This window comes from Sus scrofa, chromosome 8, assembly GCF_000003025.6.
Source record: "Sus scrofa isolate TJ Tabasco breed Duroc chromosome 8, Sscrofa11.1, whole genome shotgun sequence".
Taxonomy (NCBI): domain Eukaryota; kingdom Metazoa; phylum Chordata; class Mammalia; order Artiodactyla; family Suidae; genus Sus; species Sus scrofa.
Window position 1 is genome coordinate 12,661,370 of NC_010450.4, and position 26,716 is coordinate 12,688,085.

The 26,716-nt window shown below is 46.2% G+C and overlaps 1 protein-coding gene across 1 annotated transcript in view; it reads right to left on the reverse strand.

Moving 5' to 3' along the window:
• The window catches only part of FAM184B (family with sequence similarity 184 member B), a 106,124-nt gene that overhangs the window by 26,011 nt on the left and 53,397 nt on the right, over nucleotides 1-26,716 (reverse strand). Inside the window, exons 3-8 of the mRNA XM_005674541.3 lie at nucleotides 26,401-26,536; nucleotides 24,667-24,806; nucleotides 23,918-24,124; nucleotides 16,268-16,378; nucleotides 13,749-13,856; nucleotides 1,996-2,102 (exon numbers count right to left, since the gene is read on the reverse strand). Of these exons, the coding sequence (XP_005674598.2) occupies nucleotides 1,996-2,102; nucleotides 13,749-13,856; nucleotides 16,268-16,378; nucleotides 23,918-24,124; nucleotides 24,667-24,806; nucleotides 26,401-26,536 (809 nt within the window). The remainder of the gene's footprint in view (nucleotides 1-1,995; nucleotides 2,103-13,748; nucleotides 13,857-16,267; nucleotides 16,379-23,917; nucleotides 24,125-24,666; nucleotides 24,807-26,400; nucleotides 26,537-26,716) is intronic.

The window sequence follows — 26,716 nt, forward strand, 5'->3', positions numbered from 1 at the left end:
TATAAAGAAGCACTGTGGGGGGTTTCCATCATGGCTCAGTGGAAATGAATCTGACTAGCATCCATGAGGTCACACAGGTTTGATCCTTGGCCTTGCTCAGCAGGTTAAGGATCCAGCGTTGCTGTGAGCTGTGGTATAGGTTGCAGATGCGGCTGGGATCTGGTGTTGCTGTGGCTGTGGTGTAGGCTGGCAGCTCCAGCTCCAGCTTGACCCCTAGCTTGGAAACCTCCATATGCCACAGATGTGGCCCTAAAAAAAAGCCAAAAAAAAAAAATATATATATATATAAGCCACCCTGTCTACAGAATTTTGCTCAAAAACCCAAATGGACTATGACAACCAACTACTTGGAGAGCTGCCAGGTGGGCTCATGGCTACCATGTCATCTGTCAGGACCCCACACAGCTGTTCATTAGTACAAAGCAGTGGATTATAACTGTGGTGGGTCCGGAATCACCTGGGAAACATTCTCAAAAGACAGGGCTGGGATGGACCCAGATTCACTATGTGACAGACTGTTACTATTATGTAAATTTTTTATTTTTTTTGTCTCTCTGTCTTCTCTAGGGCTGCTCCTGCGGCATATGGAGGTTCCCAGGCTAAGGGTCTAATCAGAGTTGTAGCTGCCAGCCTACACCACAGCCACAGTAATGCAGGATCCGAGTCACATCTTTGACCCACACCACAGCTCACGGCAACACTGGATCCTTAACCCACTAAGCGAGGCCAGGGATCAAACCTGCAACCTCATGGTTCCTAGTCGGATTCATTAACCACCAAGCCACCATGGGAACTCCCTATTCTGCAAATAGTCACTCTCCCCTTCGTCTGCCTTGAGTGGTGCTATGGATTGAACTGTTTCTCCCCAAATCCATACGTTGATGCCCTAATCCCCAATGTGATGGTATTTGGAAATGAGGCTGTTGGGAGGTAGTTAGCTCATGAGAGTGGACCCCTCACGGTGGGATTAGTGCCACCACAAGAAGAAACACAGGAGAGACCTCCCCCTACACCGTCCACCGCCCTCTCCTCTCCTTGCGAGGGCACTGCAAGAAGAGGGCCCCGTGCAACCGAGAAGAGAAATCTCACCAGGAACTGAATGGCTCAGCACCTTGATCTTGGACTTCCCCGCCCCCAGAACAGTGCGGAATGAACTTCTGTTGTTTAGACCACTTTGTCTATGGCATTTTTTAATAGCAGTCCAAGCTAACTAAGACATGTGGCGAGGATATGCTTCTTCACCCAGGGATATTAGTTTTGGTCATGTGACTTGCTTTTGACCTACGGAATGTGGGTAGAAATGAGAAATTGCAGTTCTGAGGGTAGGCTCTAAGTAGCCTTGCATGTGTCCACCAGCTTTTCTGAGTTTTTTCCCTTTACCATGACACCAGCATGCCCTAGAGAGAGGCTCATTCATCAGTCCCAGTCCCATAAGGAGAAAGCATCTGAGAAGACTTAAATTCTACCCATGGTTTGGGGCAGAAGAGTAACATCTGACTCTCAGCCAGGATCCAAGTTCATATAAAGCCAGCACCAACTTGGCAGAGCCAGGAATAAAGATAACAGACCTATGAAATCACTGAAATTTGGGGAACGTTTGTCATAGCAGCAAAAGTGACTAATACAGGTGATAAAGGTGGGAAATTTCCCCTTGGTGACAAAGCTCCCTCAGCTCCCTTACTTAGTCAAAGAACAGGGGAGAAGAGGGAGCAGAGGTTTGGGGCCAGTGCAGGTCTGTCTGAATTTTGGGCACCTATCAACCTGTTTGAGTTTCAGGTTCTTAATCTAATAAAGTGACCTCTCTGGGTTGGTGTGACAGTTAAATAAAGCCCATGGCTGTTCTGGAGGCATACAAGACAAGTCTGCTCTCTCCCTAAGCATCATGCAGGAGGCAGGGGTAAATACTTGAGGACAGAATGAATGAATGAATGAATGAATCCTTCCCGGTCCGAGTCCTTCACTGGAGCCCTCGGAAGTCTGCCTGTCCTCCTGTACCTTTCTTCCTTGTCGCTGCTGGTTCCTTCTCCAGCTGCTACCTTATCTGGATACTCCTCTCCTCTGGGCAGAGTCTGGGAAGGTTCATTCGACTTCAAGCACGGATCCTAAGGCAAAAACAGTTGCAAGAAGAGACTAAGTACAGCTCCCTGAGTCAACCTGTGGTTCATCAAACCAGAGAGCAGAGGAGAAAGAGCCCCCTGCAATCCACCGTCAGCGCTCAGCTCACAAGCCTGCAACCAAGGCCTGGGATGATTCAGTGCCCAGCACGGTGCCTGGCTTAGGACCAGTGTCAGCCCTTATCCCTTATCCTGTTCTCCGATCTACCAAGCCTGTCATCTAGCTGATGAAACTAAAGCATGCCCAAGGTCCCCATCAGCAAGGATGGAAGTGAAATGTGGTCCGGGGATCTGACCCTGGGGCTGTTGTGGGGATCAGAGAACAGTGCCAGCAACAGCCACTGGTCTGTGAGTATAAGCAACTGGTATTATAATTAAACCCATTTTATAGAGGGCAGTCTGTTATATCCCATCACACGGGATCAGAAAACATGGAACTTGGAGTTCCCACTGTGGTTCAGTGGGTTCAGAACTTGACTAGATCCATGAGGATGCAGGTTTGATCCCTGGCCTCACTCAGTGGATTAAGAATCTGGCATTGCTGCAAGCTGCAGTGTCCAAAGAATCAGGGGGGAGGTGGCATTTGGGACGTGACTGCCCACCTCTGCCCTGGGGACCTGTCCAGGGCACCTGACAATGACGGCCTCTTAGAGAAGGGGCCATTCTGCCTTCAACGGCCATTCGGTCTAAGCCCTCGTCTTCCTTTCTGGGGTGATGTGTTCTGGGTCATTGTACTTAGGTCAGAACTACATTTCCCAGGATGCCCTTCCATGAATATTCTGAGCCAGCTGACTCTGCGCAAGAACTAGAATATGGACACGAAGCTGTGGCCATTATCTTTCTATGCGGGATGCTTGTTGCAGGCACCAGGTGTGGCCGGAGCTCACACACACTGTCACACATCTGCTCCACTTAGTGGACTGGGTACTTTGGGGGCTCTCCTGCTAGACCCTCTAACGAGTCACCCATATCATCAAAGCTGGAGCCTCGTCAGCCTCTGAAACCAACACTGTTCAAGTTCAGTTTCAGGGGCTGCATCTGTCTTTGCTCTTCTTTCCACGTCTGTCCTTTCATTCTGACTGCTCGCCCTGCTGCAGGCCCACTTCACGCCCCACACCAGGTTCAGGAGCAATACTTGATATAAAGTATTTCACTGGCTCCCACCATGAGGCCAGGTTATTTCCTAAAATGCATCCCATATGCTATATCATTTCTAGTAATCAGTTTCTCCGATCAAACCCTGACACCTTTAATCTCCAAATCTTACTTATCTTTCAAACCCTAACTGATACCTTCTTTAATCTCCAGGTCTTACTTATCCTTCAAAGCCCTACTCAACTGTCACTTCCTCCATGAAGCCTTCACAATATCTTGTTGCAAATACAGAGGGCAGTCTGTTACATTCTTTCTTCTCCAAGTTCCCATAACAATTATTTTGGTATATTAATTGTTCACAAAAAGTTATTACATGCCAGGCGCGATTCTAGGGACACAGTATTAAACAAAAGACAAGTTTTTCTGCTTTGTATTAATTATAGGAATGTTTTTTCCTTCCCTTCCTGGAATATAAATGAAGGTAAATGGAATCCCAGACACATTTCAAATGAGTATAAATCCTACAGCCAGTAACTAAGAATGTTCAGATGGCCATTTTCCATTGCCTGAATCCTTTCTCTTCAGGGTTGGTAACTGGACACTGAGTTCCAGTTGAATGACATGTGCTGGTTGCAGGGCCCAGTGAGTTTGGTTCCTTGCTGTGCACGTTCAAAAATGTCACTGACCTGCCTACAGCCACTGGACCTGAGGCTGAAAAGTTCACTTTTGCTTTGCACTTTCAGGTATTTGGGGTATGAAAGTATCCTGGAGATCACCAATTCTTATTAAGTCCAGAAGCAAATATCAGAGTCAAAGCAAAGAACTTTGTGAGACACCTGTTATACAACATGTTCTGCATAATGTGGGGGAGGCTGCGCAGCAACGGTAGAACAACCGCCAAAAATGAGAACAGCATGATACCACAACATAAATACATACACGAAGATCAAAGGGAATTAGGCCCAGGTTTCAAAAGGAAAATGGAAGCGTACAGGGAAACTCTGGTAAATAGAAAGCACCAAAGATGTTGGCCAAATCAATCCTAACGGTGCCAGGAATCGCAGTAAACACGAAGTGGCTCAGTTCACCGGGAACACCTCCATCCTGGCAAAAGGCCCCGTCCACTAACACGCTCCACGACTGAACCTGGTGGCACCTAACAACAGAGCCCGAAAACAGAAGGCACCATGTTCAGACATGTAGGAAGAAATGGGCAAATGCGTAACTACAACGGGAGATTTTAATATCTAACTCTCGGAGTAACACAAAATGAGCTAGGGCATGGAAGATCTGGACACAATTACCGAGCCAAACCTAACAGTTAAAAGAGAAGAGTAATCACTGCCAACACATGATGCTTGGTGTGCGCCAGACCCTAATCTCTAGGAGGTGGGTATCGTCCCATTTTAAGGTGATGAAACTGAGGCCTTGTGGCCCAAGGTCATGCAGTGACTATATCACAGAACTAGAGTTCAAATATATAGCCTTTAACAACCAAACTGAGAATATACGCTTTTTTTTTTTTTTTTTTTTTGCTATAACATAGGAAATATTTTTAAAAACTGACCTCATAGCAAACTACGAAGCAAATCTTTTTTTTTTTTTTTTTTGTCTTTTAGGGCCACACCCACGGCCTAGGGGTTCCCAGGCTAGGAGTTGAATCAGAGGTGCAGCTGCCAGCCTACACCACAGACACAGCAACGCCAGATCTGAGCTAAGACTTCGACTTACACCATGGCTCACAGAAATGCCAGATCCTTAACCCCTGAGTGAGGCCAAGGATTGAACCTGCGTCCTCATGGATGCTGGTCAGATTCATTACCACTGAGTCACAACAGGAACCCCAGCAAAGCAAATCTTTCAACAGAGTTCAGAGTGCTAACATTCTACAGACGAAGTTACCTCATGACAATATAATAAAATTAGAAAACAATAAGAAAACAGGATTTAAACAATGAGATAAACTTCAGAATTCTGGGATACAACCAAGAACATACACTTGGAAATTTATAGCCTTAAATGTATTTATTAGAGAACACTTAAAACGTTAGAAAAAGGAGTTCCCATCGTGGCTCAGTGGTTAACGAATCCAACTAGGAACCATGAGGTTGTGGGTTCGATCCCTGGCCTTGCTCAGTGGGTTAAGGATCTGGTGTTGCCATGAGCTGTGGTGTAGATTGCAGATGCGGCTCAGATTTCACATTGCTGTGGCTCTGGCCGTAGGCCGGCAGCTGCAACTCCAATTCAACCCCTAGCCTGGGAAATTCCATATGCCGTGGAAGCTGCTCAAAAAATGGCAAAAAGACAAAAAAAAAAAAGTTAGAAAAAGAATAATATAATAAACCCAAAGTAAGTAAAAGGAAAGAGGTATAAAAGAGCAAATTAATGACCTAGAAATTAGGTGTGATCAACACATCTGAAAGCTGGCTTTTTTAAACAACACATCGAACTACTGGTAAGATTGAAAAGGGAGAAAGAACTTCAAGCAACATGAATTATGGACAAAGATCTCAAGACAGTTATTAGGGAGAAGAAAAAGAACCTCAAATGTACTCTGGGCCACTCTGCAGACCGTGAACGAGAATGTGCAGGATGTAATTTCTGAGCCACCTTATCGACCGCGGACATAGTTAAAGGCAGCCTGGGCTAAAGTCCAGAAACAGAGAGGATGGAAAATGCTTAAAAAGGCTGATGATGCACTCGGCTGACTACACCAGCTCCCAGCTACACAGCATTCGTCCATTTCCACACGTTAACTCACGGGTGCCTAACTCAGTGAGGTGGGCAGGAAAGACACCACCGTCCTCGTGTTACAGATGGGGATCTTAGATCAGAGAAGCCCAGTGACTTGTCCCAGGTCACACAGCCACTGGACAGTGGCACAGGACCAGACTCCTGGGTCATCCCACTCCCATCTGACTGTCACTCCATGTGACTGCACTGGCACTTGGCTGTGCTGGGCTGACATGCTTGCCAGTGGCCAGTGGCGGAGCCTTAATGGAGTGAGTTCAAACTATGTTGTACAAAAAAGGTGCTGCTGAGACACATCTGCAAAAATAGACACTCAAATCGACCTGAAGGCTGTTTCCCAAATCAATAGGGAGATAAACTCGGTAATCTTTTCCGTTTCTGTTCCCTTGGTTCCAGCCCCCACGACACCAGAGACGAGCGCCCTTCCCCGACTCCCCCGACCCCCTCCACCCGGGAAAGTAATCAAAAGACCCCAGAGTTCTTCCAAATCATCCTCTGGCCAAGGCTCATTTCTGAAGCAGTTCCTAACTTAACCTTCTAAGCACCAGGACGCCGCCTGGCATCTCAATTCCACTCCTGCACGCCATGCCATGTGTCAATTCATGTACAAGGAGGTGGAAACACGTGCCACGTGTGGGGATGCTGGGTGTTAGAGGGACAAAGACGAGTAAGATACAGTTCTTGGTTTCCACAAATGAATGGTTCAGTGGCAGGGGACCCGCTGACCACATAAATGCCAAAAGCATTCCCCTCCTTCACCCACTCCTACTTTCTGTATCCGGTGTTTGGGGTCAAAGAACGTTATTCAATAGGAGCTGGGGTATCATCTGAATATTTCACAAATGGACTTGACCGTGGAAATGAACAGTGAGCTAAAAGCACTTCCAAGCCCGCCAACACTTCCGTCTCTGAATTCCAAAAGGAGCAGACTCTCCAGAGGCCCCTTTGCTGGTTGTCTGCTTGGGATCTTGGGATCCCATTGAGCTCCTCCCAGGACCAACCCTGAGCCACTCTGGGTGTATCCTGAGTTAACTGCCCCTGAGTCACACCCTTGGGTTCCCCACCAGGCATTTCTCAGGTTCTGCCCAGGGCTCTCTCCAATGCAGAGAAAAATATCTCCTCCAGCCATCCACTGCAAAGCCTCCTCCCCAGCAAACGCCTGGTTATTTTAAACCCATGTTCCATCAGGGCTTCATCTTTCATCTTCGAGGCAGTCTGCGAACTGCTTCTGGATTGTTTCTATTTTAAAGGAACACCCACGCCCAGGAAGTCTCCTGGAAGGAGAGAGCGAAAGTCATTCTCAAGTTCATTTGACAATCTTTCAAAGGTAGTATTACGTCCATCTTAAAATAGAACACCTAATGCACTGGGGGTTTGATGACAGGATTACGGGGGACTGTAAGAGATACTATAAAGTCACCTTACATTTAGAGACTCTTTAACAGCGTTGAGAAGTGCCTTTGTGTGCTTTCTGCCCTTTGTTACAAGTCTCTGGGCGTGTGCAGGGCAGGGATTCACTACCAATTTACTAACAAGAAGCATACAGAATCGCAGTTTGGCCCTGGTGCTGCTCTCTGGGTCTCGGATTCTGTATCTGTAAGACGAGTATGGAACGACGGGCCAACGGGGACCTGCTGTGTAGCTAAAAGAACTCTACCCGGTATCCTGTGATCATCTGTGATCTACAAAAACTTCACCCCTTCTCTGCCCCCCGTTCACTGTGACCCAGAATCTGAGACAGAATGGATATGTGTACCTGAATGACTGGGTCACTTTGTTGTACAGCAGAAATGATCACAGCCTTGTAAATTAACGATGCTTCAATAAAACTTAAAAAAAGAAGCAAATGCCATAAAGAACAGGTCCTGCTGAATAGCTCAGGGACGTATATTCAATATCCTGTAATAAACCATAATGGAAAAGAATAGGAAAAAACATACATGTATGTGTAACTGAATGACTTTGATGTACAGCAGAAATTAACACAACAGTGTACACCAGTTATACTATCATAAAATAAAATTAAAGAAATAAAATACAAAATCAAACGAGGATGATAATACCACTCGCCTCCCAGGATGGTTGTGGGACAGTGCAAAGCCCTATGTTCTTGGAACGTGGTCTGTGGTGGCCACTAGGAGTAATGAGCTGGCCGATCTCAGAGAGGGAGTTAGAATGTTTACTTCTTGCATTTGAAATGAGCTCTGCAAGGGCCTCACTCACCCGCATCCAGCCCCGTGCCTTGTGTAGCGACAGCAGTCAACATACGTGTTAAATGAAACGACGTGAAGGGTAATTACCACAAAGCGTCTCTCCTTTTTCCTCTGGAGACGGTGCAGGCAGGGGATCTATGAAAACTTCACCCCTTCTCTGCCCCCCGTTCACTGTAACCCAGAATCTTCCAGAAAAACAAACAAAAGTTTACCTTTAGAATTACCTAAAGTGACATGGCCTTCTGGAAAATAAGGAAGGGCACTGAGAATCCGAGGATCAGGGAGACGAGACGTGAGAGACCGGGACAAAGGCGCAGCGAAGTCCCAGCCGTCTTGAGTGGGGACAGAGCCACACCCAGGGTTGGCCACCCTCCCCCTGCACGTTCTGGGAGTGGCGGGAAAAGCCTGCTCGCAGTCGGGCCTACTGTTTCTTTCTTTCGCTCTTGACTCACTGAAATGCTCCGGCAGAACAGCTAAGGGCCTTTCGTCATGTCCCATGCAGTCACAGGGACCCCTATGTTAGGGGACCATTGACTGAAACTGCCCGCGTTGGCCAGGCACGAGTGGCATGAGTTGTCTGCCAGCAGGAGGCCCTGATCAGGTGCAGGGTGCTGCCCTGAAGACCAACTGGGAGGATCTGGGAGGGGCCGATGGAGGGAGGAGACAACCGCCCTCCCAGCATCCTTAGCGCCAGAATCCACCTGGGCTGAGAGACGCCCAAGGATCCTGAATCAGACCAAATACGGGCCGAGCAAGACAACTGGCCAGCGGCGACCCAGAATCTAACCCCATGACCATAAAACCTGAGGTTGGGAGCCCCGTGGCGGAGCAGCTCTTCTGGGCTCCCTTACCCTGCTGCTCTCCATGCGGTGGCGGGGGCCCTTCCCAATAAAGTCTTTTGCTTGGTCAACACGTGTATCTATCTCCTCGGACAATTCATTTCCCCGTGTTAGACAAGAGCCCATGCTCAGACCCTGGAAAGGGGTCCCCCCTCTTGCAACACCCATACTGCAGTGTGCTCTCACACACCATCCAAAAAGCCTGGGCTCTGTACCTCCAGGGCCTCGGCAAAGCTTCACCTCCCTTGGCTGGCACAGAGTTGGCTTGCCAAAAATATCTGAACTACATTATACATTTTCTCTGACCTGCCAAGTTCAGAAAGTTTTGTAACCCGCTGTGTTGGCAAAGCTGTACACAGACAACCTCAAGGGAAGCTAATGTCACAAATCTACCCAAGTTAAAGTCACACATATCGCCAGATCCAGTGGCTCCTAGGACAGTAAGAGTTAGTGCCTACTGAGCATTACATGGGCTAGATGCTGTTTCCAACACTCTCCCTATATTAATTCTTTTAGTCCTCATAAAACACCTGGGAGGTAGATGCCATCATATAACCATTTTACAGATGAGAAAGCTCAAGCAAAGAGACTTTAGCTCATTTGTCCAAGATTTCCCAGCCAGTAAGAAACCAGGCGTCTGGTTCAGGAGAGAGCTTGACTAACCACTATGCTACACTATATCCATGCATTTAAGTATTATCTATAGCAAAAAATTAGAAACAACCTAAAAATGCATCATAAGGGAAAAGTTAGGAGTTCCCATTGTGGCTCAGCGGAAACAAACCCGAGTAGTATCCATGAGGATTCAGGTTCAACCCCTGGCCTCGCTCAGTGGGTTAAGGCATTGCTGTGGCTGTGGCATAGGCTTGCAGCTGCAGCTCTGATTTGACCTCTAGCCTTCAAACTTCCATATGCCGCATCTGCAGCCCTAAAAAAAAGCAAAAAAGAAATAATAATAATAAAAGGGAAAAGGTACATGTATTATGGTTTTTCTGTTAAAGGGAACACTAGACAGTTGCTCTTAAAAAAAAATGAAGTTAATATGAAATGGTGTCAGTGTGTTATCATCTCCAAGCTCTAAGAATTTAATTTAGAAAAAGCAGAGTACAGGAAAGAATGCTCTCATTTGTGGGACAAAAATATATACATAATGATGCCTGCTTTGCAGGGTATGAAAGGGGACACAAGAAGAGGTAAAACAAAATAGAACATACAGGGAACTGGGGGAGTATACCTTAATATATCTTTTGAATTCTGTGCCTCGTAGGTGGGTTATCTTTTGGAAAAGAAAACAATTTCTTTGGCCACACCTTGCAGCATGTGCAAGTTTCCAGGCCAGAGATTGAATCCGCGCCACAGCAGCAACCCAAGCCACTTCAGTGACAATCCTGGGTCCTTAGCCCCCTGTACCACAAGAGAACTCCAAGAAAACTTAATTTAAAAAATAAACTATACCTATAAAGTGCATAATAGTTGCCTAATAGAAAACACAGCACCAAATGTCTAATTGTATTTTCAAATGTCCACATCCTCTTAAAGCTATTTGTTTATACGTATGTCTCCCGTCTAGCATCTAGCTCAGAGGCTGGCATGTCCCAGGTTTCTCAGAGATGACTGTGGAATGAATGAATGACAGGCATCTGTCCTTCTCTCTGGAACCGAGCTCTTGAAGAGACCATATTCTAGACCAAGGAGGGTGGAATAAGAGCTGAGTTTCATGGTGAACCAACCTGTGGTTTTCAACGGGCACTTGTATTTGAACTTCTCCAGGACTTGCCTTTTTAGCTGCAGCAGTGCTTCTCAACCCATGAGAACCCAAGGAGACATCTGCCAATGTCTGGAGACATTTTTGACTGAGAGATTTTGATTGGGCAGGTGCTACTGGCATTTGGTGGGAAGAGGCCAGCCGTGCTACTAAACATCATACAACACACAGGACTGCCCCAGCACAAAGAATTACCCAGCCCCAAAGTCAAGTGCCGTGGCTGAGTAACCCTGAGCTGCAGTGACAGCTCTGGCTCTTGTTTATCAGTCCTGGAATATACCCAGAACCTCTGTGTGTGCATGTTCCCTCCTGAAAACACAGCCTGCTATGCAGCCCTCCAGAGCCTCATTAGCATTTACTCTCTAGCTGATCAACCTTATTTTATTTTATTTTTTGTCTTTTTAGGGCTGTACCCCTGACATATGGAAGTTTCCAGGCTAGAGGTTTAACCAGAGCTATGCCGCAGCCACAGCAACGCCAGATCCGAGCTGAGCCTGCAACCTACACTACAGCTCATGGCAACGCCATGTCCTTAACCCACTAAGCGAGGCCAGGGATCAAACTCACGTCCCATGGATATCGGTCAAGTTCATTACTGCTGAGCCACAATGAGAACTCCTCAACCTTATTTTAAACAGAATCTCATCTCACAGGATCCCAGCCAACTCTGTCCCATCTCCCTACCACAGTCACTTTGAGGAGCCAAGAAATACTTGAATATCTGGGAGGAATCCTTCTGGGAAGTCCCAAAGGGTGCTGGTGGGGAGTTCAGCTGTCCCTGGGGACAGGAGGTCTTCCACTAGAACACGAACTCACGAAGCTGGTTCTCGAGAAACTGGGGAGAATGACAACACCTGCTTGTGTTGCAGGCAGACGTTGTCCTAAAGGACACAATGGCCTCAAGAGCAGGAAGGTCCAGCCTGTGCTCCTGTATTTCTCCTCCAGGCTTATTCAGGGGCAAACGAAGCGGCTCAAGTGTTCCCCCACCCACCCCACCCCAAGCCTGCGTGTCAGAGGAGGCAATGAAGGGAGTCCTAATCACTCCTCTTAACCCCAAGACACACAATTACATCCCGGACATGTGCTGATACTCTCACAGGAAGAGTCGGGGATGAGAGCCACAGCCCCAGTCACTCCATCCTGGCTCGGCCACTGATCTGCCTGTGACCATGGAAAGGCACCAACTGCTCTGTCCTTCTCTTCTCTCCTCTGTAAAATGAGTGTGTTACAGGGTGATACAAACTCCAATGAAGTCACAGATGGAAATGGTGCATACAGGTCCCATACAAACGTTAATTATTATTTAAATCTATAGCCACTAGATTTTTGACTCATTTCTACCCTGGTGAATACATGGTTAAGGTTAAGTAGGGGCCATCCCAATGGGGATTCTGGCGAGATTGGGGCCCAAGGCTTGGAGGCCCAGAGTCAACGGAGAGAAACTGCAGTTCCTGAAGACACACATGCACTTGGAAAGGGGTGGGTAAGAGGGATGAGGATAAACTGAGGTTCGGACCCACATATGTAGTGTTTTTCCACCTGGATGCTGAAGTGGACTGAAAATCTGTAGCAGCAATAAAATAAATAAAACTTAGGTTGCAGGGGTTTTTTTTTGGTTTTTTTCGTTTTTTTTTTTTTTTGTCTTTTCTAGGACCACTCTCACAGCACATGGAGGTTCCCAGGCTAGAGGTCTAATCGGAGCTGTAGCCACTGGCCTACGCCAGAGCCACAGCAACGCCAGATCCGAGCCGCGTCTGCGACCTACACCACAGCTCACGGCAACACTGGATCCTTAACCCACTGAGCAAGGCCAGGGATCGAACCCGCAACCTCACGGTTCCTAGTTGGATTCGTTAACCACTGCACCACGATGGGAACTCCAAGGTTGCGGATTTTTGATGGCTCCAGCTGTGAGGATTAAGAAGGAAGCTGAAATGGGAGTCAAGCCAGGGTGCTCAAACATCACCTGCACGGGAATTATTTACGTTTCTGACATCACGCAATGAATGTTAATCGAATGTATTAAATTGTGTTTTGTCTGGGGTTAAACTGTGCCCCAGAGAAGAGATGCTGACGTCCTAACCCCCAGGACCTAGGCTTGTGACCTTATTTGGAAATTGGGCTTTTGCTGATATAATCAGTTGAGAGGAGGTCATACTAGACTAGGGTGAGCCCTAAATCCAATGACTGGTGTCCTTAAAAGAGGCCATGTGCAGACCTGGGGACACGCCGTGAAGGGGGCCACATGAGGACAGAGGCAGGGACTGGAGTGATACGATGACAAGTCGAGGAACATCAAGGACTGCCACCAACCCCCCGAAGCTGGAGAAAGACACGGATCAGACTCTATCTCAGAGCCGCCAGAAGGAACCAACCCTGCCAACACTTGGACTGTGGACTTCCAGCCTCCAAAACCATAAGACAATATATTTCTCTGGTTTAAATCCCACGTACGGGGTCATCATTCCGGCAACCCTAGAAAAATAATACAGCCTAGCACGAGCCCAACAGAGAGACAAACAGGGGCTAGTTCCTGCCCTAGAAAATCGCCCCTAAAAAGGCAGCATTTCATGGGAGGGTTAGTATGAGAGTAACTGATACCACAGATGCAGATACAGAGGGAGGCAGCAAGGGGACCTTATGATCACTGTCACGCTTCATGCTGGGCAGAACCAAAGACCCCACTCTCGTCCAGGCCCTTCATCTGCAGGCCAGGCTGCTCTCAGAGAGGGAGAGAAGAGTCAGCTGTTGTGCCTTGTTCTTTTTCAAACTACGTGGATGACTGCTCAGAATGATTTTCCTTGTGGTTTTTGCAGACTGATTTTGTAAGGATTTCTTTCAGGCATTTTGGCAGCTCCAAGGGGGGAAATAAAAGGGCCCGTTAATGCCAGCATCTGTCACTGGGGACACCAAAGTGCTGAAAAGGGGAAGAAAACTATCCTTAATAAAAGCAGAAAAAGCCAGAGGTTACCTGGGTCTCGAAAATGCTGCACTGCTGATGGTCCAATTCCTGGGGCCTTTCATCACCTCTTGGCGGATGTACCTTATTCTGTTGGATAAATTCTTCCAGCCGTAAAACCTAAAACAGAAGTCAAGCGGCACTCAACAAGGAAACAAGCTTCTATCTCCTGGCTGTGGTCATTTACCTGGCTGGGTCAAGCAGTGGAGGGGAGAGTACCCACTAGATAAATTCCAGACATGCCTCCAGAGAGGCCATTTCTTTATCTTTATTTTATTTTATTTTATTTTATTTCTTGGCTTTTTCAGGGCCACACCTATGGCAAATAGAGGTTCCCAGGCTAGGGGTCAAATCAGAGCCACAGCTGCTGGCCTACACCACAGCCACAGCAACGTGGGATCTGAGCTATGTCTGCGACCTACACCACAGCTCACAGCAATGCCAAATCCTTAACCCATTGAGTGAGGCCAGGGATTAAACCTGTATCCTCATGGATATGAGTCAGGTTCGTTACTGCTGAGCCACAATGGGAACTCCAGAGAGGCCATTTCTAATTAGCTAATTGCTCAGTATTTCCAGAAGAAGATAAGCCTGGCAGGTTTACAATATTCCACTCTGCCCTTTAAATTATTCATGTCCACCTATATGTCTACAGCAGAGCTGGAGCACGGTCTGCTTTGGTTTTCATACCATTCCTGGAAGGATACCCTATTTCTCTTTTACAAAGTTAGCTGGTAAAGAAAAGGAACAATATTTAAGAATTATGTAGGTAATACGAGAGAAGAATGGCTAGAAGGTGCCATTAAATTGCAAAGCCTTCATTGTGCTGATTATAAGTAACCAACTAATTGTGGAGACTCAATTAACTGGTTTCCCTGCTCTAGACTTTGAGAAGAATGAGGCCAATAATCATAAGGGAAACTCCGATGTTGCTAAAACCAACGCTCCTCAGGCACCATGCTAGTTCTGAGGAGAGGAGAAGGGAGGGAGAGAGTGACAGCAACATGAGATAATAAAATATGGTCCCGGAGTTCCCGTCGTGGCGCAGTGGTTAATGAATCCGACTAGGAACCATGAGGTTGCGGGTTCGGTCCCTGCCCTTGCTCAGTGGGTTAACGATCTGGCGTTGCCGTGAGCTGTGGTGTAGGTTGCAGACGCGGCTCGGATCCCGCGTTGCTGTGTCTCTGGCGTAGGCCGGTGGCTACAGCTCCAATTCGACCCCTAGCCTGGGAACCTCCATGTGCCGCGGGAGCGGCCCAAGAAATAGCAACAACAACAACAACAACAACAACAACAAAAGACAAAAAATAAAATAAAATAAAATAAAATAAAATATGGTCCCACCTTTAAGGAACTGGAAGCCAGTGGAGGAGCCAGATACACACTGACAACTCGGGAACTATATGTACATTATAATAAGAGCACCATTAATGGTGCGTTTGCTCAGTGCCAGGCACAGACCTAAGCACTCTATAGTATTAACTCTTTTAAGGCTCTTAACAACTTAGGAGATAGGAACTGCTGCAGAGAATTTATAGCAATAAACTCTGCCTAGGGGAGTCCAGTGCGAGGTTAAGGGCATTGAAGGATGAATAGGAGTCCATCGGGGCAAGAGCTTCTCCTCAATAACACTGTCCACAGCTCTTTTAAACTTTGACCCTGGTTTCTGGGTGGTCTGGAGAGGAAGGCCCAAGAAGAAAACCCCATTGTTCAGTGGTTTTACACCCACTCCCTACCCCATTCTCCTTGCCTGCCTCGACTATGGAGGCCTGGTGGCTAAACCCCTGCTTTCCCAGGCTGGCCATGTGGGCACAGATTATTACCAAAGGGAGTAGGGGTCAGCTTGTTTTCCTCATAAAGTGGTCAGGCCTGGTCATCACTGCCCCTCCTTGTTTCCTGCTTTACATCTGGACATGACAACTGGAGCAGTGACAGCCATTGTCACAGCCTGGAGGAATCTGAGCTGACTTTTCCCAGGCAGTGCCAGGAGCCTAGGATACTTTTAGAGGCCGTGAAACTGTTTACATTTCTTTTAAAGTCAGAAGGTGCAGCCTGGCTGTATTCATCTTTATGCCAATGGCGGTCATAAAATACAATTAAAAAAAATTTTTTTGATAAAGGAAAAGAGTCCACAAAGTGAAAAGTGTCTAACGTCCACAAAACTGATAATATGGGGAGATGGGGAGAGCGAGTGGGGAGGCGAAGGCAGGACCAAGAGGACTGCGTGTTTTGCAGGCCTAACATCATTTAGCTGCAGAATCAGCACCAGCAGCCTCCTGCCTCCCTCTCTTATGTGCGACATTAAGTGCCTCTTTGTTAAGGGTCTATAACTCCGGCTCTCTGTTACTCGCAGCTGAGTTTATGCCTCAGACACAGCCTTCCTGTCAGGCTGAAGTCTTCTTCTTCCTTCCAAGGATGCTAAAGGGAAGTGGATCAGAGCAGTTTCCCGAGATTCCTGGCATCTCAGTTAATCAGAAACTCCTGGAGCCCAGAACCATCACTCCCAAGCACAGTGTTTAGTCAGGACTTACCTCAAGCAGTGAATTCTGGAGCTTTACACTCAGGGCGGTTTTTTCCTCTTCAAGGTGCTTTATTTCACTTTCTGATTTCTTCTTCACTTCCTCCAGCTGTGCTTCTACTTCCTAAATGATGATTAGAAAAGTTAAACCACACGAGCCATGAAAACATGGACAGGACACACACTGCCTTATTCCCAAAGGCGTAAGAGTCATAACCTACTAAAAAAAAAAAAACCATACACTGGAAATACATGAAAAAATTCAAAGAAGACAAGTGCTAAATCCACACCACGAAGTCTAATATATACTGGGGAGGCAGGATAAACCCCTGGCTTTAAGTTTTGTAAAATAAGAAAAGAGAATGTGGAGCTCCCTTCATGGCTCAGTGGTTAACAAACCCGACTAGGATTCATGAGGATGCAGGTTCGACGGATCCCTGGCCTCTCTCAGTGGGTTAAGGATCTGGCGTTGCTGTAAGCCATGGTGTAGGTTGGCAGCTGTAGCTCCGATTCAACCCCTAGCCTGGGAACTTCCACATCCCATGTGTGTGGCCCTAAAAAGCAAAAAAGTTCCACAAATCAAAAAGCAAATGACATCCTCCGATGCAGAGAAATGTCAAAAGCAGAATGAAATTTCCTCTTTGGTCTTAACAGCATCTTTACTGAAAATGACAGGGTTCACAGGGCTGCTTCTGCCACGGCCCCTCCCGACAGCCTCACAGCACAAAGCAGACACAGATAAAGGAGCATTCTGCAGCCTATGTGAGTGGTGCAGCTGCATTTTAGCTGGGCGATTTTGAGCACATTTCCTAACCTCTCTGTGACTTAATGCATTACTTACATGCTTAGCACAGTTCTAGGCACACAGTAAGGGATTAAGAAATGACAAGTAGTGCTTTTTTTTTTTTTTTTTTTTTTTTTGTCTTTTTGCCATTTCTTGGGCCGCTCCTGCGGCATAAGGAGATTCCCAGGCTAGGGGTCGAATCGGAGCTACAGCTGCCAGAGCCATAGCAACGCAGGATCTGAGCCATGTCTGCGACCTACACCACAGCTCACGGCAATGCCAGATCCTTAACCCACTGAGCAAGGCCAGGGATCAAACCCACAACCTCATGGTTCCTAGTCGGATTCGTTAACCACTGAGCCACGACAGGAACTCCAAGTAGTGCTATTCTTACAGATGCCTACCGTTTCTAATTTTACACAGTCTAATTTCCCAGGGTACATATAATCAATCACGGCTTCAGCTGTTGCCTTGACAAATGGACCTAAAGGGAAAAAAATTTCCCCACACATGGAAATAACTGATATCAGCAGCAATTTTTGGTATTAGAAAGCTGCATTTTGGGTGCAGAACAGTGTGGTTTACTGTCAGAAAACAAACAGTTCTGGGTCACCTGGAGAACACAGATTAAAAGGAAGCATGCCCACATCCAGCTCATTCCAAAGTGACCTTGAGGATTTCAACAGGAGGCTTAACATTCTCTTCCTAAACCAGGTAGAGAGAAAGCAACCCCCCCCCCCCGCCCCCAAAAAAACAACTACGAAGACAAGAACATAAGGAAAAGAAGGAGACGGATGCTTTCCAATGTATAAATTGCTGCATTCTGTACCTGGAAGAGGGTTCCACGGGCTATTAATTTACAGAATTCACAAGTTCTTTCATAGGTTCTGTTCTCATTAAACTCTCATAGTTCTTGGGGGAAAAGGCTTTATCGCATCCATTTCACATGGAGTAAATCCAATGGCTGGTAAGAGACAAAAGCAGGACTCCCACCCATTTTCTGCTTTCTTGTCTAGACTGTCCACAATTGCTGGAAATTTAAGAAAAGATATATGGAAGTTCCCATTGTGGCGCAGCAGAAACGAATCTGACTAGGAACCATGCAGATGTGGGTTCCATCCCTGGCCTCGCTCAGTGGATTAAGGATCTGGCGTTGCTGTAGCTCTGATTCAGCCCCTAGCCTGGGAACCTCCATATGCTGCGAGTGGGGCCCTAAAAAGCAAAACATTTTTTAAAAATTAAATTTTTTTAAAAAAGATATATGAAGGAGATACTGTGATGAAAACAACAGATGAGCAAGCACAGAAAATTACCAAGCAGAGATTTCAGCTGGCATTTTAAAGGAAAACATGTTAACTTTACTCAAGAAGAAAAATTTTTATTTGGTATTTATTTAAAGTTCATGATGCAGCTGAAAGAGTACACCAGTACAAAGCTTAAAATGTCACTTATCATTAGCAATAAATAATACTAACACCAATACTAATCAATATTTGGGACGTGAGACCCTAGGAAGGGCCACACGCTTCAATAGTAGGGCTAAACTGGCATCCTAACAAAGTTTAAAAATAAGTCTGGGAGTTCCCGTCGTGGCGCAGTGGTTAACAAATCCGACTAGGAACCATGAGGTTGCGGGTTCGGTCCCTGCCCTTGCTCAGTGGGTTAACGATCCGGCGTTGCCGTGAGCTGTGGTGTAGGTCATAGATGCGGCTCGGATCCCACGTTGCTGTGGCTCTGGTGTAGGCTGGCGGCTACAGCTCTGATTCGACCCCTAGCCTGGGAACCTCCATATGCCTCGGGAGCGGCCCAAGAAATAGCAAAAAGACAAAAAAAAAAAAAAAAAAAGTCTGTGCAGTAGAAATTGGCACAACACTGCAAATCAACTATAATAGAAAAAATAAAAATCATAAAAATAAAAAATTAAAATAAATATATAAATAAAACTAAAAATGTCTGGCACAGCACTATAAATCAGCTGTCCTTTAATAATTTTTTTTAATTTTAAAAAAGATTATGGAAACTTGAAAAAAATAAGTCTGGAAAATGATAACTTTTATGTTATGTATATTTAATCACAATAAAAAAATGTCTGGAAAAGATGAAGCTGATTCACAAGTAATTGAACTGCTTGCCAAGACAAAATTCAGTACTCATTAAAAAAATAACAAAATCCAGACCTTCAACAAGTTAACATTCCTAATGTCCAAGATCCAATCAAAAATTACTAAATACGCAAAGAAGCAGAAAATGCAATTTATAGCCAGGAGAAAAACCAGAAGTAAAATGACAGAATGTTGAGAGCAATTATAAACATGTTTAAGAATTTAAAGAAAATTATGAACATAAAGAGTAGAGAAAGGCAGGACATGGAAACAACCTAAATGTCCATAGACAGCTGAATGGATTAGGAAGATGTGGTATACACACACAATGGAATACTACTCAGCCATAAAAAAGAACAAAATAATGCCATTTGCAGCAACATGGATGGAACTAGAGATCCTCATACTGAATGAAGTAAATCAGAAAGAGAAAGACAAATACCATATGATATCACTTATATCTAGAATCTAATATATGACACAAATGAACCTTTCCACAGAAAAGAAACTCATGGACTTGGAGAATAGACTTGTAATTACCAAGGGGGAGGGGGGAGGGAATGGGATGGACTGGGAGTATGGGATTATATAGATGCAAACTATTACATTTAAAGTGGATGAGCAATGAGACTATGCTGTATAGCACAGGGAATTACATCTAGTCATTTGTGATGGAACATGATGGAGGATAATGTGAGAAAAAGAATGTGTGTGTGAGAGAGAGAGAGAGACTAGGTCATTTTGCTGTACAGTAGAAACTGACAGAACACTGTAAACCAACCATAATGGAAAGAATAAAAATCATTAAAATAAAAAAAAAGCAGAGAAAGGAAAATTCCCGTCATGGTGCCGGGGAAACAAATCTGACTAGTAACCAAGAGGATGCAGCTTCAATCCCTGGCCTCACTCAGCAAGTTAAGGATCCAGCGTTGCTGTTGAGAGGTGGTGTAGGTCACAGACACAGTTCAGATCTCACGCTGCTGTGGCTGTGGTGTAGGCCGGCAGCTGTATCTCTGATTCTACCCCTAGCTGGGAACTTCCATATAGGCAGGTTTGGCTCTAAAAAGCAAAAAAAACCCAAACAAACAGAAAGAAATCACTTGGCACTGTGCTATCCAGTCTGGTAGCCTCTAGCCACAGATGGCTATTGAGCCTTGGAATGTGGCTAGTTCCACTGAGGGACTGCATTTAAAATATTACTTACTTGGAATTAATTAAGTACTGGGCAGTGCAGTTCTGCAGGCAATGTCCAGGGCCCAGGGCTGGTGGTGGCAGCTGTGTAAAGGGCAGGTCTGGGCTCAGAGGGGGCAGCAGGGATGTCTTCATTGCTGGCTGGGGAGCTCCCGAGCCCTGTTCTCTGGTTTTCTGGCAAGCTTTTCATGACCCTTCACTAGATTCCTTTCTTGCATAAACGGCCCAGGGTGGGTTTGTGACACCTGCCACCCAGCATTCTAAGTGATACGAACAAGGTATGGAGTGTGTGGCACAGCTCAGTGGGGACTCAGTAACTAACTTTCCAGGCTCTCCTAGGAATCCGTGTGGGTGAGTGCTAATTATAGGCCATGTACCCTGCTCAGTCAACATTCAGTGGTAATATCATCTAATCCGCAGACAAGGAAGGCAGATGGGCCTTCGGCATCAGCTCCAGCCCATCCCCTGCAGCAGCTTCTTCAGGTTCAGGTAGCATTCAGGATACATGATACACTTATACTCAAGGGCCCAAAAAAGAGTGTGCTCTTAACTCTAGAGGGGAAACCGGTATCTCATTGGAGTCTGTGAACACCAGATTTGGGACCTCTTCAAGGTCTTACCTTCCTCTAGTCTGCATGGCCTAATTTATATAATCTGTATCTTCAGTTTGTAGAAATGACCATAATTCTTTCAAAAGGAAAAAAAAAAAAAAACTCAAGAGGAAATGCGCTTTATTTCTACATGATTCATTTCCCAAATGGATTCGTGCCCCTGATTAAAACCGAAGTGGGATTTCTGCAGTCAGAATCCGGCTTGGCTGACAGGTTACCAGGGCAACCCGTAGCTCCGGGAAAGCTACTGTCCCTCCCACTGACTGAGGCTCAGGAAGCAAAGAGGGTTCAGCTATGTGAGGACTGGGTTTGTGCAACGGGTCCCTGCTGTGGGGAGGAAAATGCTTTCCATACATCTGCTTCCACAGGCTCTGGAGTCAGACTGTCAGGTTTTGTTTGTTTGTTTGTTTTTGTTTTTGTTTTTTTTTTTTGCCTTTTCTAGGGCTGCACCTGCAGCATATGGAGGTTCCCAGGCTAGGGGTCTAATCGGAGCTGTAGCTGCCAGCCTATGCCAGAACCACAGCAACGCCAGATCTGAGCCACTTCTGCGACCCACACCACAGTTCACAGCAATGCTGGATCCTTAACCTGCTGAGCGAGGCCAGGGATCGAACCTGCAACCTCATGGTTCCTAGTTAACCACTGAGCCATGAAGGGAACTCCAGACTGTCAGTTTTAACGCTAGCTCCACCATTTACTGTCTGTGTGAGTCAATACATAACATCTTTGAGGCTCAGTTTTCTAATCTCTGGAATGGGGATATGAACACTCATCCTGTACTACAGTTGGGAGGATTAAATGTGCTCATAAGAATAAAGTGCTTTATAAAGGACAGTGGACACTAAATAATATCATCATACAAGATGTTACCCAGGGCTCACAGTGAGTTATCACAGCCACCGTTTATCAAACTTTTCCTACATGCTGTGCACTGAGCTAAGAGTTTATACACAAAACCATATTTAATCCACATGACAAAGCATTTACCCTTATTTTCAAAGTTAGGTTTCAGAAAGGTTAAGTGACCTGTCCATGGTCATAAAGCCAGAGAAAGAGTCAGGACTTGGATCCAAGACTGGTCGTCCATGAGTTTACTTTTTTATCCAACACATGTTTCTTGAGTACCTACGACTCTATCATCACACTCTGCATCCCTTAGTTACATATGATTATGAGTGAAAACTCAAAGCTGATCATGCAAGTTCTTAGATAGAAAGAGGCCCTCTTGTCATAATTAAAGCACCACCTATGCTTACAAGAATACGGATTCACTTCACTCTTTTTCTAAAACATTCAAATCTGAATGCTATTTGCCTTCCTCAGCAAACACAAGGAATGAGGAGTTTCCTCTGTGGCACAGTGGGTTAGGAATCCAATTGCAGCGGCTTGGGTTGCTATGGAGGCCTGGGTTCAATCCCTGGCCCAATGCAGTGGGTTAAAGCATCCGGCACTCCCACAGCTTTGGCTCCAATTCAATCCCTGATCCAGGAACTTCTGTATGCTGCAAGTAAAGCCATTAAAAAAAAAAAAAAGAATTTTTAAAAGGAATTATATAACTAGTCACTTGTGATGGAAAATGATGGAGGATAATGTGAGAAAAAAAATACATATATATGACTGGGTCACTTTGCTATACAACAGAAATTGGTTGAATATTGTAAATCAACTATAATAAAAAATTAAAAATTAATTCAAAAATGACAACACAAGGGATGAGGCTCTGTATTCCTTCTCAGCAGAAGGAGCCCCCTTTGGTGGGAAGCTGGACCAGAACACAGAAGCTGAGAATCCACTCCCACTGCCCGCCCACTGAGTAATTAATTACTGGCATCTACCAAGGGCCGGTTAAACGCCCCAGGCACTATGATCTGCTTTGTTTTTTCACATGGATTACTTCACCTAATCTGCGGCTTCGCAGTGAGGTGCTCTCATCACCATCTGTTTTATAACAATAAATGAGGAACCTGGGGCCTGCACGTTCCTGTGAAGGGGCCTGGTTAAATAACTTGCTGTGGTCACAGAGCTACAGGCTGGCCACACTGGGATTAGAATCCAGGCAGTCTGCCAGGCCTGCGGGTTCACTTCATGTTATTTCTCTCTGTTTTTGCCGAGAAGAGGATTTCATTTCCCCAAAGTGAAGCCCTTGAAAGACACAATTCCACCCCATGTCAATGACTCTAGGCCCTTTTGTCTCCTGATCATGGGGGTGAGAGGGGCCTGTCTCCTCCAGAAGATGCTGGACTCCCTTTGGTCAGAGAACCAGCTTAGATCTGTATACAGCAAGAGCTCAGGACATGTTTGAGGAAGGAGAGAAGAGACTAAAGAGGGAGTTCCCTTTGTGGCTCAGCAGGTTAAGAAGCTGACTAGGATCCATGAGAATGCAGATTCCGGCTCAATCCCTGGCCTCGCTCAGTGGGTTAAGGATCCAGCATTGCCATGAGCTGTGGTGTAGGTCGCAGACACAGCTCGGATCCCTCGTTGCTGTGGTTGTGGTGTAGGGCCGGCAGCTGTAGCTCCGAATCGACCCCTAACCTGGAAACTTCCACCTGCCACAGGTGCAGCCCTAAAAAAGGGACAAATTTTTTTTTTTTTGTCTTTTGTCTTTTTGGTTGTTTTTGTTGTTATTGTTGCTATTTCTTGGGCTGCTCCCTCGGCATATGGAGGTTCCCAGGCTAGGGGTCTAATCGGAGCTGTAGCCACCGGCCTACGCCAGAGCCACAGCAACGCGGGATCCCAGCCACGTCTGCAACCTACACCACAGCTCACGGCAACGCCGGATCGTTAACCCACTGAGCAAGGGCAGGGATCGACCCTGCAACCTCATGGTTCCTAGTCGGATTCGTTAACCACTGCGCCACGACGGGAACTCCACAATTTTTTTTTTTTTAATTTTAAAAAGAGAAACAAAAGAGGAAAAGAGGAAGGTGGAGGCAAGGAAAACCACCTGGAACAGTACGTGTGAACGTGGCTCTCACCTTCTGCAGCCTCTTCCTTTCAGCCTCCACGGTCGCACACACGGATCTGATCTCCACTGAGTGCTTCTTCACCAAGTCCTCCAGCCGCTTCACCAGCTGCTCTTTGAGATGTTTCTTCTCCTCTTCTGTCTGATGTTTGATTTTACGAAGGTCTTCTTCGTATTGCTGCTTCATATGTTCCGTCTCAATACTTGCCTCTTTCTTGGTCTATGAAAAAAAAAGGGCTTATAAAGCTGCCAGGGAATCACCATTTCTCGTCTGTGTAACTTCCACCATGTTGATATGTTAACTGTAAAGCCTGTATCACAAGGCACAATAACGTTTATAAGACAAGGCGTTTGATATTTGTGACTTCCCCTTATCCCTCATGGGAAAAAGGCTTCTTGCAACAGTGTAGCTATTGTCCTAGGATCAGATATTCCAGCCCCTTTTACACTGGTTTCTAAAGAAAGCTCCCTTTGTTTCAACTAGAAATATATAGCAGGAATCCTAAGCAAGTATCCAGTTTCTCAGAAGCTGACAATAAGGAGCTGGGAGAATTCTGCTCCATTCTCAGCCTCCTAGTTTCAAACGACACGCAGCTAGCAGGACAGCTGGCTGGAACTTCCCACCCACGAATCCACCCATGAAACCACAGGACCTGCTGCTTCGAAGGGACCCTTTGCACCTGGGGACTGGTTTCTACCTGGAACTCATTCCAGCTGAGCCTCCTGTGACTGCTCCATCCCCAGGGCTGGGTCAGACACTACCTGTGTATCTGGGCCTCCTTTGGTGCACGGGCACTCCTTGAGAAAGTTCTGATCTTGCTGTGGATAGCCACGGTGGGATTCCAAATCATTCTCTTTCTCAAGGACTTCATTCTCTGGAACTCTCTCCATCTTCATGTCATCTGCAAACACAAGGGTCAGCATCACTGGGAATGCCCTTTGCCTTGGCCTTGTGCCCGAGGCCTCTGGAGTTGGGTTATCATTATGCTGTTTAGCTCTTTTGCCTAGGACTCCCCTAGGTAATCCCTGCTCCACGGCCTGCTAGTCCTCGAGCATGGTCATTCATGGTGGTGACTGTCATCTTTGCCCAAGTAGCCTATTGAGTTGAAATAGTGGTTCTCCCATCTTAAAACTAGTCATCTTCCAATTTTTTTGATTGTGCTTTCCATAGATTAAAAAAAAAAAAAATTGAGGGCAGGAGTTCCCTTGCTGTGTGGCAGCTTAAGGATCCATCATTGTCACTGAACCAAGCCTGGTTACTGCTATGGCATGGGTTCAGTCCCTGGCCTGGGAACTTCCGCATGCCATGGGTGCAGCCATAAAACGAAAACAAAAAAATTGAGGCTGTTCCTTGATATGGACGTATATTCAAAGGATTTAAATTTAAAGGGATTTAAAATATAAGACAAAAAATAAATATAGCTAGAATTGCTCAGTCTCTCCCCATGTTCCCCGAGGTACTCGTGCCCTACTTCTGAGACGACTGTAATAAATCCCCCATACCCTCTAGTTCCAACTCATACTTTTTCTCCTCTGAACCTGAGATGATTTCTTCTTTTCCAGACACCTATTTCCCTGCTGCCTGGGCCATGCCCATGATACCAAAGCATGCTGTAGGCTGTAACATAACCATCCCAAAAGCTCCCTGGGGGCAGAGTTCATGTTCTATGCCTTTTTTTTTAGGGCCACACCCACAGCATATGGAGGTTCCCAGGTTAGGCGTCAAACCAGAGCTGCAGCTGCTGGCCTCTACCATAGACACAGCAACGCCCGATCCAAGCCGTGCCTGTGACCTACACCACAGCTCAAGGCAACGCCAGCTCCTTAACCCACTGAGCAGGGCAAGGGATTGAAACCCAAGTCCTGAGGGATACTAGTTAGGTTCATTACCGCTGAGCCACGATGAGAACTCCCATGTTCTGTGCCTCTGTTACACCTTGCAGGTCAAGTTGATGGCACTATACATATTCAAGAACTTTCTGACAAGGGGGCTTAGTGGAGAGCACTTTAGAGTCAGATAATCTTAGACAACAACACCAGCTCTACCACCAGCCAGTTGATTGGTCTTGAACTAGCCACTTAACCTTTCTCAGCCCATTTCTAAATCTGCAACAGGGGATACTGACAATATCTAACTCACAACATCATTGGGAAGGTACGATAACATCACTGTGTGAATGACAGAGTATACAGTGTGGTCCAAGTCTGGGGATAAGCCAGTGCTGAGAAGCTCAGGCTCTAAGGTGAACCCAGTGGGGAATGACCTGGGGGCCACGGTCCTTTTGCATCGTGCCTTTTAGATCTGGCCTGCCGCACCTCTGGGTATCAACAGATTCCTATTCTGTAAGGATTGGACTTGCCCAGCAGGCAGATCAGGTCAAACAGCTCTGCCCTCCCCTCTGCTCCCTCAACAGTCTCAAGGCTGCAAGTGGTGCCAAAGGCCAATCTGGCTGCCAACCTTTTTAAAGTGTAAGAAAATGGTTCAGGGCATCTCACCGGTTTTCTGTGTCATGTGACACTCCTGCAGCATCAGCCTGTCTTTAGCCACAGCCAGCTTCTCCCCAAGCTTTTTTGCAGTGCTTTTCAACTCTGAATTCTCCTGGCGAGCCTCCTTGAGCTGCACATCCAGGTCCTAAACAGACAGAAAGGGTCTCATTTCTTGGGTTACAGTTCTGTGTGGAGCCATCTCGTGTACACAGAACCAACATCAGATCTGAAAAGTGGGTAAGTACACAGCATACACCCTTAGTCTTCAGACTTCAGTTCATCAAATCCCTCCTCTAATTGGCTGTGTGAGCTTTGGCAAGTTAGT